This window comes from Gymnogyps californianus, chromosome 1, assembly GCF_018139145.2.
Source record: "Gymnogyps californianus isolate 813 chromosome 1, ASM1813914v2, whole genome shotgun sequence".
Lineage (NCBI taxonomy): Eukaryota > Metazoa > Chordata > Aves > Accipitriformes > Cathartidae > Gymnogyps > Gymnogyps californianus.
Window position 1 is genome coordinate 137,779,400 of NC_059471.1, and position 12,288 is coordinate 137,791,687.

Consider the following 12,288-nt stretch of genomic DNA (forward strand, 5'->3'; position numbering starts at 1 on the left):
GCAGTCTAAAATATTTTTATATATTCAATACACAATATTTTTATTGCAGACAACCATATTTCTACCTAATTCTCTCAACCTCACTATATAGTCCATTGAGTTTAAATCAACTCATGTATTATAATATCTTAAAGCCTTTCTGTATGAAAGGCATACAGAAGTGGGAATCAGGGATCAGACTGGGTCCTTTTAAGAAAAAAACACTTGGGAGTTTCAGGTTTCAGACCAGGTGCTTGAAAAATTGCCTCCCTATATGCCAACTATATTTTCTTTCTTTCACTCTCACAGGCCTTTTCCAAGCTTAAACATAAGCAGAAAAACCCATACAGACTGATCAATATTCTTAAACTTATTAGGGGCAGGACTTTGATTACCTGTCTGGTCCGGAGATGAATGCAGGTTACAGCCTTCTCCAGTCATATTCATCTTTGCAAATAAAATCATATTATTCTTGCAACCAAAACAGAGTAGGGAACAAATTTACACCTCTGGCTGGCAGACAGAATTAGGTAGTTCAGTTTGTTAGTGAAGAAGGAAACTATATTTGCAGCCCCCAGATAATTCAAGAAGCGTTAAGAAACTAAACTGAGCTGTTTCTTCTGTGTTGAGTGTAATAGTGCGCCTGAACAAAGTGGCAGACCTACCTGCTCTCAAGTGACTGTACTGCATACTTTCAGAGCTGAGGTGAAACAATATGCTGAGCTTACCATTATTCACCCCATGTTAAGGCTGTCTGCCTAGTTTGGTCTTAGAAGGACAAGAGACACAAACTGGGGACCAAAGAAACAAGTTCTCTGAATGACTAAAACCAACCTGTGCCCTTTGTCTCTCAAAAACTATCTCATTTAAGTTAGAGAACAACAATAATAACTATTATAATCGTATGTAGCTCATAAAATGGCTGCTTCCTTCCAGCAGCTGCCCAAACAGCATCACGGGAATTGTTTGGAAAAAGCATCCGCTGGCTTATGGCCCTGGCAGAATTGGCAGTATCCTCACCACTCAAGAGATTGTCTCCTAAAATGCTGGTACAAACTGTAGCGCATCCATGGAGGAGAAAGCGCGCTGACTAAACCCATTACATTGAAGAAATGGTTCTGCTGGTGGCAATAGCAGAAGTGCTGTTGGTTCTGGGTTTGGCTGTGGAGTCAGACTCTCTCTGCTCACCCACCACCTTTTACAAGAACTGCTGGATCCGACGCTTCCCAGGACTTCTGATTGACCTGCAGGAATCGCAAAAGAGGGGAGCTCAGGTGCTGAAGATTTATGCAGAAGTCTCACCCCAACAGTGCAGCAGAACCTGCTGCCTTCTGAGGAATGGTGAGTGTTTATTATCAAAATTGTGGCATACATTAAAATTTACAGCACAACATATGAGGAAAAACATTTTGGGTAATTTTTATATAAACATTCCTTTATTTGAAGAAGAAATAATGCCCCCCCCCCCCCCCCCAAAGGATATATGTATTTTTTTGAGGCAGGAAAGCAGAGGCACATGGTAACTGTTCCCCCATCTTCAGTCCCATAGAAAGGAATTTGATAATCTGAATTTTTTAGAAGACTACACTAGAACCACAGGAAAATCTTAGGGTCTGCTTTCAAATTTTAGAACTCTGTTACAAAGCTTGTGGGCAATGCCAACACTAAAACAGTAACTCTTCAGTATCCATCACCATCTACTCCTGTAGAGAAAAATCAGTGACACTGATTCCAACAGGACTCTTCTTCATGCAGTATGGTACTAGACTAGGACATGGTGAGGGGGAAAGGGGAGGCAACACACAATTTGTCCTTCTCTGAAATACAAGAATATTCATTTTCTTGAAGAGCACACTCTCTTGTTCTGTGTTTACACCATGTTTCTGGTGCAACCCAGGTATAACGTTAATATGAACAATAAAGTTATAGCAATAAATAATAGCAGCTATTCAGCTGGCAAGCCCTTTTCCCTGGCCTTGTAAACTCAGACTCAGAATAAAAATAAGAAAAATCATTGCTTGTCTTAAGCCCAAGACTATAGTTTCTCTGTGTCACACTGCATTGGTACACTATAGGAGTATATTTTAGGAGTGTACGTGAAGTGTGTGTCTGTGGTGCCTAAATTTGACTGCAAAACTACAAGACTTGAAAAGTTTTGGATATGGAGGATGGAAGTGAGGTACCAGTTACTAAAAACAGTCAATATAAATTTTGATGAAATTTTGAAATTTGTGCAAAAATATGACCTTGACAACCTGACACTGACATAACTAATGTAACTGCCAGCAGCATTCCTGGGAAGAGTCAACTTCTGTCTTAAATATTGTAAGGAAAGAACAATTATATACATTTCAGCAATGTTTTTCCTATTTGGACAACTAACTTTTTCTCATAGAACATGGAACTGGATACCTTACAGAGATAAGTAATGGTAACTTGGAATCTCGTTTTTATAATGTTACATAGCTAAGCACAATCTTACAATCTTACAATCTTAACTAAACTTACAATCTTAACTTTCTTACAATCTTAACTAAAATTGAGACATTAGATGGCATTTCAAAGATACGCTTTAAATCAGCTTGTGGTTTCCTTATAAGTCCAAAGAGACAGATGTAGTCACTACCACAAATACTATTGCCAATAAATGTCCTAATTAAGATTTCAAGAAATGTGGATAAGAAGTTTGATAAGAGAATTTTCTTTGCTGGATTCTCAATAATAGCAGTTACTGAAAGCTAATCTTACAAGATAAAAAGAAATTTTGAAGTAATTTAAAAACAAGAAACAAAATGTTGTTTATATCTCCTCAAACCAATGCAAGATGTCTTATAGCATACTTTTAAAGTATTTTTCCTGACCAAAGAACTATCATTCCTTACAAAAAAACAGGTTTGTGACTTATTTTTCTTACCTGATTTTATGCAATAAAATCCATCACAGATCCCAAAGAGAATATATCCACAGAAGCCAAGTTCTTCAGATGAGATTTTTTCTACTATTTAATGTTGTTTTCATAAAGCATGCAAAGTTATCATTAAAATGAAAAACATTTATAATTATGTTGTGCTAAAAACCAGAGTTTCTAAGGGCAACAGAATTTTGCACAAACTTGGAAGACTGGAAAGGTTTCAAAGATTTCACTCCTCCCTTCAAACAAATACATGTATTTTCAGGTGGTTTATATATTCTTAAATAAGATAGTCTCTATATCAGAAACCTGCATAGTTTTCATGGAACACACTGAAAAACAAACATAAAATATACTATTAGCACAAAACATCCATTCTTTGACAAAATCCAGAACATTGTATACCTGGGTCTGAAGGCAAGGGTGCATACTGCTACATGTCATGCAAGTGAAGAACAGTTTTATGTCGGAACAAAAATCATCAATGAGAACAAATATCTGAAAATTGTGATTTTTCAAACAATTACTTCAATAATACCACATTGTTAGTGTCTTCAGAGTGTTTAAGAATCCTTGAACAAAAGATATCACAGAAAAGCAAGTACTACATAGATATTTCACAGAAATGTTTGAAGGGCTTTGTCTTTTAAACGGTTAACTTATGCTAAAAATGATGCAAAATGTTTGCTGATGCCTAGAAATATTTCTATATTCAGAATTATTTTCTTAAAAATAGTCACTGGATTTTAAATTCCTTTACCCATAGAAGCCGATGTTTTTTATGTATCACCTGTAGAAATGCCTGTAGTCCTCAGGAAATACTTCAAAATAGTTATGCACTGGCTAAATATGCTTCTCTAACACAACAAAATGTTTCTAATCTTTTAAAGAAAAATGTAAACCAATTGGTATATAATAAAGCCAGAGTTTTCTATAATCCCTGTAAGATTATCACTCTGTCTTCCACAAGTTATGTTCTTCTATTGCTTTGATAATCATAACCTTCTTTGTACCAGTCATAAATATCTACTCTACGCTCAAGTTCCTATGACATAGAACTGGAAACTGATGAAGCCTAACTAGAGGTAGATATAGGACATGAAAGTGAAAGAAAAGTTGCTGATTATCATCTTTGATTTAGCTTTGATGACAAATCATATCTTTACCTTGCTATCATTAGAGTTTAGGATCCCAGTTTTACTTGTAAATATTACTGTTTTCATTTCAGCTAGGCAGACAACCTTGATCTTTATATATAAGTAGCTAAAAACCACAAGACAATATAAGTTCTGTAACGGCACTTCTGTCATGATTTTTTCTTCCATAGAGCTGCTGAATTTGTATTGTTCAGACAGACAGAGTGCATTGTCATTGCAAATTTCTATTTAATTAATCGTATATATTTTTTGAAAATAATGCTTCTCTCTTAGGGCAGATAAGTTCATTATGATGGAAAAAAACATTTTCAACGTGTGTGTTTACTGTGTTAAATCTATGATGCAGTATTGAGGCTACTAGATGAAAAATTACAAGTAATACAGAAAAGATAGTAAGCACAGGTTTAGTGTATTTTCTTCCTTTTCTCATTTGTAGATAGGTTAGGGATTTTTTTTTTTTTTTTAGTTACACATAAAATGGAAAGAGTTGCATGACTTTTTCTGCTGTTCATTGCAGAAGTATTACAAATATTTTCCTTACTTATAAATGTAAGAAAAATATTTGGAATAAATACCTAAGTAAATAGAATACACTTATAAAGCCCTGCCCTGCCAATACATTTTTAATTGCAGGTAGCCATATTAGTTCAGGTATGGAGGTTACATTCAAGGCAGGTAAAATGAAATAAATAAAAACCCAAAAACGTCGTATGACTAAAACAAAAACTAACATTGATCCTGCTCCAAGCACATTGATATAATAAAATAAAATTAACTTTTGACTTGATATTTTGACTTGATATTTTGATGTACTGTAAGACTGAAAGAAGAATCTTTCCTTCTTTTGATATAGTGTGACTCTAACCATAAGTATTTTAGCATATATTTTCAATCTAAATCTTAAACCGTTAGGATTCGTGCATCTATATACTTTTGAAAATTGGGTTTCAGTGACAAGTTGTTCGGGCATTTTTTCATTATTGCTGTAGCCCTGATTTCTGATGTGGGAAGATAAAACTGAACCTCCAAACATAAATGAAGAATTGTCTAAACTACTCTATTCACAGAAATACAATAGCCCAAAGGCAAACAAGGAAAACAAACAGGAACTGGCAGCAGGGCAGGATGTCACTTACTTATTGTAGTTCAGGATGGTTTTTTAATAGTCTGGGTGAAATGAATGGTTGCAGTCCAGTTTCAAGTAGACAGGTATATTACACATGAGCAAACACCTCCAAGTTGTCTTCCTTGATAACTTTACTTTTAGAAATGGTCCACTCACTGCATCTGAGACGTGAAGGAAGGGAACTGGTAGGAGGACTACAACCTAAAGCATATGATTTTATTTAATCAGATACACATTCAGAATTCACATGGCTATTCTATTCCTTTTCTCCAGATGTAAAATAAGAATATAATTATAAGTAGTTCTACCTTTCTGACTGGATGCTTAATTAGTTTGCATGATAATGACAGAACTACAGATTTAAAGTACTATGGAGCTGCCCAGTATTAATGATCTTCTGATGTTAAATAACATAGTAACATGCAAAATCCAATGGTCATTATGCTGATAAGCTCGACTTTATTATTTCTGTATTACAGTTTCCTGCAATCTAGCAGTGTTCTACCATGGAGCCATTCATGAGAATATGAATTGCCTGCACATGTCTTGCCCAGCATTGGAAAGTTGCATACTAAAGGCTAGAATCAATGTCATTTTGTACAACATCACAACAGGTAATTAAGCATTTCATTTATAAAGGCTGAAAACATAGCAACTACAGGAAATGTTAAAATTATACTAGGTCAGTTGCTGTGCTAGAAGATCTTCTGAAGTAATATGCAATGCTAAAAAAGCATAAGACTTTTTCCCTTTTTCATTAATGTACCTACTTCTGAGAATACTTCCCCCCTTTCTTCCATTCAGTATGGGAGAAAGGACCTTGAAGGTACACCCTGCTCTCAAGATTCATGCTCTGAGTACCTCATCAATACTATGCTTGGGGAAAATACCGTAGCAGATCTGAGAGACTGAGAGGCGAGGCTGCCACAGCTCCATGTCCCCAGATCCAACCAGTAGCAAGGCTGAAAATGTATTCCCATTAGGCACGTGCATAAAGAGCAAACATACATCCCACAAGTATATATATATACACAGCCAGCCACATAGGTAACACAGACAAATGCATAAAGCAGACACACGAACGCAGGTAGCACCAGGAGCCTCATCCTGCTTTTTCTGGCTCCACAGGATGGAGATCTGCTAGCGAAAATATGTATACACACATATGTACAATGCGAATTCCCCCCAGCAGCTAGGCTCAGATGCTCAGTCTGCCGAGTCTGGACCCCAGTCTCCCCAGTTGCTGTCACCCGGACGTACGAACCCCTGAGGGCACAGCCCCCCTCCAGTTGCTGGTGCAGACTGTCACACACACACACACATACACACACACACAGAGCTTGCCTGGACTCCCCCACTCCCCAGTAGCCTAGATCCCTCCCTTTGCTCACCTTTGGTTCCTTCCCTAAGCATCCCATAGTAAGTCCTGTGCAATCCCAAAATGCACTTCCCTTGCATACCATAAGGTATGACCCTAGGCAGTGACACCCCCAGTCCAAAAGGTGTTGATGACTATTATTTGGGCTCCCCAACCTGCCATTGTCTCCATGTGCTCCTTTTGTGGGTGAGCAGATGAGCTTCTATCGCCCAAACTAACATTGTTTATGATTTAATAGGGATTGATCCAGATCTTCTTATTTTCGAAAAAGTGACATCCAAAGAGCCAAATACTCATTCCTCACCAAGTAAACACGAAAGGCAAAACAGCACAAAGACCACCGAGTGGGAAAGATGCCAGCATCATAATGCCACATCAAGTTCTCTTCTGCTCCAAGCTCCATCTTCTACCACTAGCCACGGCTTAACAGCAAACACTTACACCTCCAGCACAAGCCTGACGGTCCAAAAAACTGAATTTACTACTTATTCCAGGGCAGAAACTTTTCCACCAGATGATCATTTTGCTCAGAGGACAAGCACAACTTCAGCAAGCACTAGGTCAATCACCAGCTCAGACAAGAAGACTGTACACTCAACTTTGATATCCAAGTCTGCCGAGGTATTATCCCACGTGCCCACTCCTCCTCGTCTCAACAGCAGTAAGCAACACTTAAATGAAACCAAAGGCTACAGTGGTAGGAATTATACTTCGGATAATGAGGCACCTGCTCGGGAAGGCGCATTTTTGGGTGTCTGGTTGATTCCTGTTGTTCTTTGCTCTTCTCTCATCTTCCTTTGCTGTTGTACTGTTGCTTTCACAGCAGGGCGTTGCAGCAATAGGAGAGGTCAGTATAAGCCCATAAGGAGAAGAAGAACAATGTCAAGACAATGCATAAAATATACTACTGTCAAAGGTAACTTGTAAAATAGTCACCATTCTTGTTTTGGAACAAATAGCTTTTTAAAAATGAATCGTATATACCAGCTTATTTCTTTTACAGAACCAAAGATAATTTTTTCACTGATGGTTTCAGAATCTTTTGGTTGTAAATTGATTCTCGACAGATGAAACACAATTCCCCTATCTCTTTAGGTAAGAAGTACACACTCATAGCTCCCACTGCATGCTCAGAGGTGTTCGAGCACATTTTGGTTCATAATCTGACCCAGACCAATGCCTAACCAACAGTATACACTTTCCGTAACTTAAGAGAGCAGATTCACTGCAGCTGTATGCATCCTTTCTCCTGACTTTGAACTAACCTGAGAAAATTAAGTGTAATCAGTAAAACTGACTGAAGTTTTATGGTGTCATAAAATCATTTAACTCTAATCATCCTTTAATTGCATCAGATCTCATTGTTTCTACAAAAACTGTCAATTTCTCTCCAAGTTCTAGATTTACCTTTTTCCCCATTTATCCCTAATATTGAGACAAAACAATTTAGCCAGCACTCTTTAGTTCTTCAGAGAAAAACACCAAAAAGAACCCAAGTCCCCCAAACTACTGAGTTCCATTAACTCATACCCAAACATCTGATCATTCAATCTTTATGCTTTACTTTTACCCCACTTCTAACTTCACTTTTCTGATAACAATCACTTCAAATGTTTTTCAAGCCCCTCCAGAAAGACCTTCAGACTTCAACTGCTTTTGTAAAGTTACTTGCTCTGCAATGCATTGGCAAATCCATTCTCTTCTTGGCTAAGGAAGACACAAATGCAGCTAACGTTTGTTCATGCCTTGCAATTAGCATCAATCTGTGTTGTCCACCTTGACTTGCTTTTTCTTGCCCACTCATATTTATCATTTACATCATTAGCTTTTTAAAATAGGGACAGTCATTTAATGTACGTCACACAGGAATACACAAAATGTTTTGAAAGCTCTATAAGTTAGCTTTATAATAACCCCCCCTTTTTTTGTTTCCTCATCCTGTATACTCTATTCATAAAAGTGCTCCTCCTGAATACAAATCAAGCGACTAGATCAACAAGGTCGCAAGGTATTTCCTTGCCTTACCTTACTCAGGAAGTTTGCTTAGCAAAGCAAACATTTTCAACAGTAACCAGGATTGTTCTTCCTCTTTTAAGCTTGTTGATGTCTCAGAGTTTCTCACTTTCTTCACTTGCTGTAAGAAGTTTCTATTTCCCAGACATGTGTAAACGTTATAAAAGGAAACAATAAAAAATAAAACTGATCGTCATGTCTATGTGGCAGAAAATTATTTTAAAACTAGTAAGATCCATGCAATGTTCAAAGACTACAGGGATGAGGTTGTAAGGCCACATAAATACCTAATTACAGTTGAGCAGGTTGGTTTCAGAGGAAAAGACCTCTCTAAAATTATATTTTAGCCCACATTGATCAGCACTGTAGCTTAGAAAACTGAAGTTTAAAAAAACCCTTGTTTATAGTATTTAATTGACCTTGTATGCTAATTTATATGTAATACAAGAGAGATTGACACAGGATAAGAACATTTTAAAGGAGCGGGGTTATTTAATCAGTTGAAATAACACAAAAGAAATTTCTTCTTTCTTAGCTAGAAAAATTAGAATTAGGTATGATTTGTTTTTAAGGGCAGTTCTATGCTTATAGGTAAAGTGATACAAACTCTAGAGATGTACCCACTGCATGATGTACTTTAAATTTACACAAGCTGGCTTTTATCATCAACTTGTACTTTCCTAATTCATCATGTGGCTGAATCTAGCACATAGTTTAACTATCACTAAAACTAAGAATGATGAAACCCCAAGGGCTCTTCTGAGTTAGAGGAAGTTGACAGGTATTCTTTTCCAGGTTTTTAACACCAAAAGGAAAGGAACTAGGAGAAAGGAACCAAGATACTCTATATTGTACCAAAGGATGAACGTGGTGATATTGTAAATAAAGAACGTATGTCTCACGTGATGTGCTCATCATCCTATGGTAATCTTCATGGATCTGACCCCGAAATGGAAAAGTCTCAGGTCTGACTCATTTCATTAGGAAACAAAGGCACATGTATATCAGAGGAGGAACTCGGTTCCTCAACCTGTAGATTACTGTGATGTGCTTTATATCCTTTCTCCACAACTTACACTGGAAAGGGTGATGTCCACCAAGACCGTCAGTATGCTCTTTTTTAGACTAGTAGCTGTGGACCATGTGGTTCAGGATTCTTTCTGTACAGTGCTCTACCAACCACTCTCTGTCAAATTCTGAAGGAAACGTTCATGGCTCAGCGAACCACCTTTCTGTTAAAGACACAAGGAGGCATAACTCCATTTATAAAGTCTTAACCAGAAAATGAAAAGTTTGCAAAGTTCGTGTTTTGACGAACATGGTAACGTTCAGATGCTTCACACATCATGACAACCTGATCAAATACATTAAATAAACAAACTGATTAACCACATGCTCCAAGTCGCGGTACTTTTAATCTCACTCAGTACTGATGACAAGCACATTTTGTTATAGGATTCTCCCACAAAACACTTCAGCCAGCATTGTCACATCAATTTGCAGTGAAAGTGCTTTTTAGATTATTTTTTTCTCCCCATAATTTTTAAAATCATGTAACCAAGGAAAACACATTTTAAAACCAACTTACATCTAAAATGTAAAGATATATCAAAAGCAGATCTAAAATCCAGCTAGTTACCTTTCTGCTTGTCTATTTGCTACCACATGAATAAACATCCAATGTAATGCAGTAATAAGTAAGTGTCTGATGAAATTGTCTCTTTGTTTGACATGGTCAAAACAATCAACATGGTGAAGTGTATGTTCGCTGCCAAAGAAGGGCTCAGCAAAAACTGCACTTTGAAGAACACTGCATTTTTATATGACTAAGAGTTAAAAAGCCTAAACCTAAACTCAGAAACATACTTTGTAAGAGAACTAGATCTACACTCTGTGATGCCTTTCTTCCAACTGAAAAGAGCCATTAAAATTCTGCTTGTGTTCACTTCATAGTCTCAGTTGCTCCCAAAGAGACGTTACTTGAGAAATTAAGGCATTTCAAACTGCACAAACTTTCAAGACCTTGCAGCACTGAATTCCAAATATAATTTCTCCTGAAACTCAGGGAACATACTAAAATTATTATTGCTACATAATTGCATGTAGTTTTTAGGATACAGAATTCACATGCAGGCAGCTTAGTCCAATACAGGTAGAAAAATTATGTTCAGTTTACTTAAAAATTGCCCCATAGTTTCAGCTGGATAACGTGTTTCAATTCTCTTAGCCTAGGGTTTTGCCAAGCATTGCTGAGTATTAGTCATCTTCTATTACAGAGGCATACACATTTTGTGTTAGAATTAGTTGTTTCATACTCTGGATTTTTTTTTTTATTTGAATAGAAATTTATTTTTTATTTTCCAGGTTTTAAAGACAAGAGAGTACACAACACTTCTTTCTCCCCGCTTCACATAGTAAGATTAGCAAAGATTAGATAAGATAGTATCCATTCTTATCCTGACTCTTCTTCCTATTCAGGCTGGGCTGCTACCTGAATGCCCCACAAAACATCTGCTGACAGTCTGCAGTGCTGCAAACTCAATAGTGCTTGGCCTGTTCCAGCCTGTTTAACTCTTCCTTTGCTATAAATGATCCTCCATAGCAGCCTGATTCAAGAACAAAGAAGAAAAGCTAGTCTTAAGGGACAAATACTACTATTGGATTTGCTTTTAAAAAAGGAAACCAACTACTAAAAAAGTGAAAACTTGGTATTCTTACACCAGGGATGTTGTATACCTACAAACGCAAAGACTAGCAAAGAAATCCTTTCACTAGACGGGATACACTCCAACGTGCCAGAAACACAAATCTCTGCAAGAAGTCATTAGTTTTAACAGAAAAAGTCACAGGTAATTCTGCTGATTTTGGCTGAGATAGAGTTAATTTTCTTCACAGTAGCTGGTACGGGGCTGTTTTGGATTTGTGCTGAAAACAGTGTTGATCACACAGGGATGTTTTCATTATTGCTGAGCAGTGCTTACACAGTCAAGACCTTTTCTGCTTCTCACACCACCCCACCAGCGAGGAGGCTGGGGGTGCACAAGAAGTTGTGAGGGGACACAGCCGGGACAGCTGGCCCCAACCGACCAAAGGGATATTCCATACCATATGACATCATGCTCAGCATATAAAGCTGGGGGAAGAAGAAGGAAGGAGGGGACGTTCGGAGCGATGGCATTTGTCTTCCCAAGTAACCATTACGCGTGATGGAGCCCTGCTTTCCTGGAGATGGCTGAACACCTGCCTGCCACTGGGAAGTGGTGAATGAATTCCTTGTTTTGCTTTGCTTGCATACGCAGCTTTTGCTTTACCCATTAAACTCTCTTTATCTCAACCCATGAGTTTTCTCACTTTCACCCTTCCAATTCTCTCTCCCATCCTACTGGGAGGGGAGTAAGCAAGCGGCTGTGTGGTGCTTAGTTGCCAGCTGGGGTTAAACCATGACAGTAATATACTATTTGCTTTCAAACAGGTGTTTTTTTCACCTCCTTTTACTCTCAGAAAAGTAACTTCTATCTGATCATTGATCAATTGTGTAATCTGCAGCAAGTCACAGTCATCCCTCGTGTCTATGGTTTCTTCATCTCTAGATTAGTGACTGTATAGTGCACTTAATAGCACCTTGATGCTCCTTTGATACTTACCCTCAATATTATGTTCTGTAGAATCGTATAATGGAACTAGGACCTCAATACTCACCAGAAAAAGAAAATGAGACAGAAGT

General features: G+C 37.5%; 1 protein-coding gene across 1 annotated transcript; it reads left to right on the forward strand.

The window, feature by feature from the left end:
* Positions 1–1,091: 1,091 nt before the first annotated feature.
* Positions 1,092–7,478, forward strand: MANSC4 (MANSC domain containing 4). The gene is made up of 3 exons (XM_050915170.1): positions 1,092–1,320; positions 5,653–5,787; positions 6,790–7,478. The coding sequence occupies exons 1-3, from the start codon at positions 1,092–1,094 to the stop codon at positions 7,476–7,478; spliced, it is 1,053 nt and encodes a 350-aa protein (XP_050771127.1).
* Positions 7,479–12,288: the final 4,810 nt, after the last annotated feature.

Coding starts and splice junctions, on each gene's coding strand:
- MANSC4 (XM_050915170.1), top strand. CDS start 1,092: ATGGTTCTGCTGGTGGCAATAGCAGAAGTGCTGTTGGTTCTGGGTTTG. Junction 1,321..5,652: donor CTGCTGCCTTCTGAGGAATG/GTGAGTGTTTAT, acceptor TCTGTATTACAG/TTTCCTGCAATCTAGCAGTG. Junction 5,788..6,789: donor TTTGTACAACATCACAACAG/GTAATTAAGCAT, acceptor ATGATTTAATAG/GGATTGATCCAGATCTTCTT.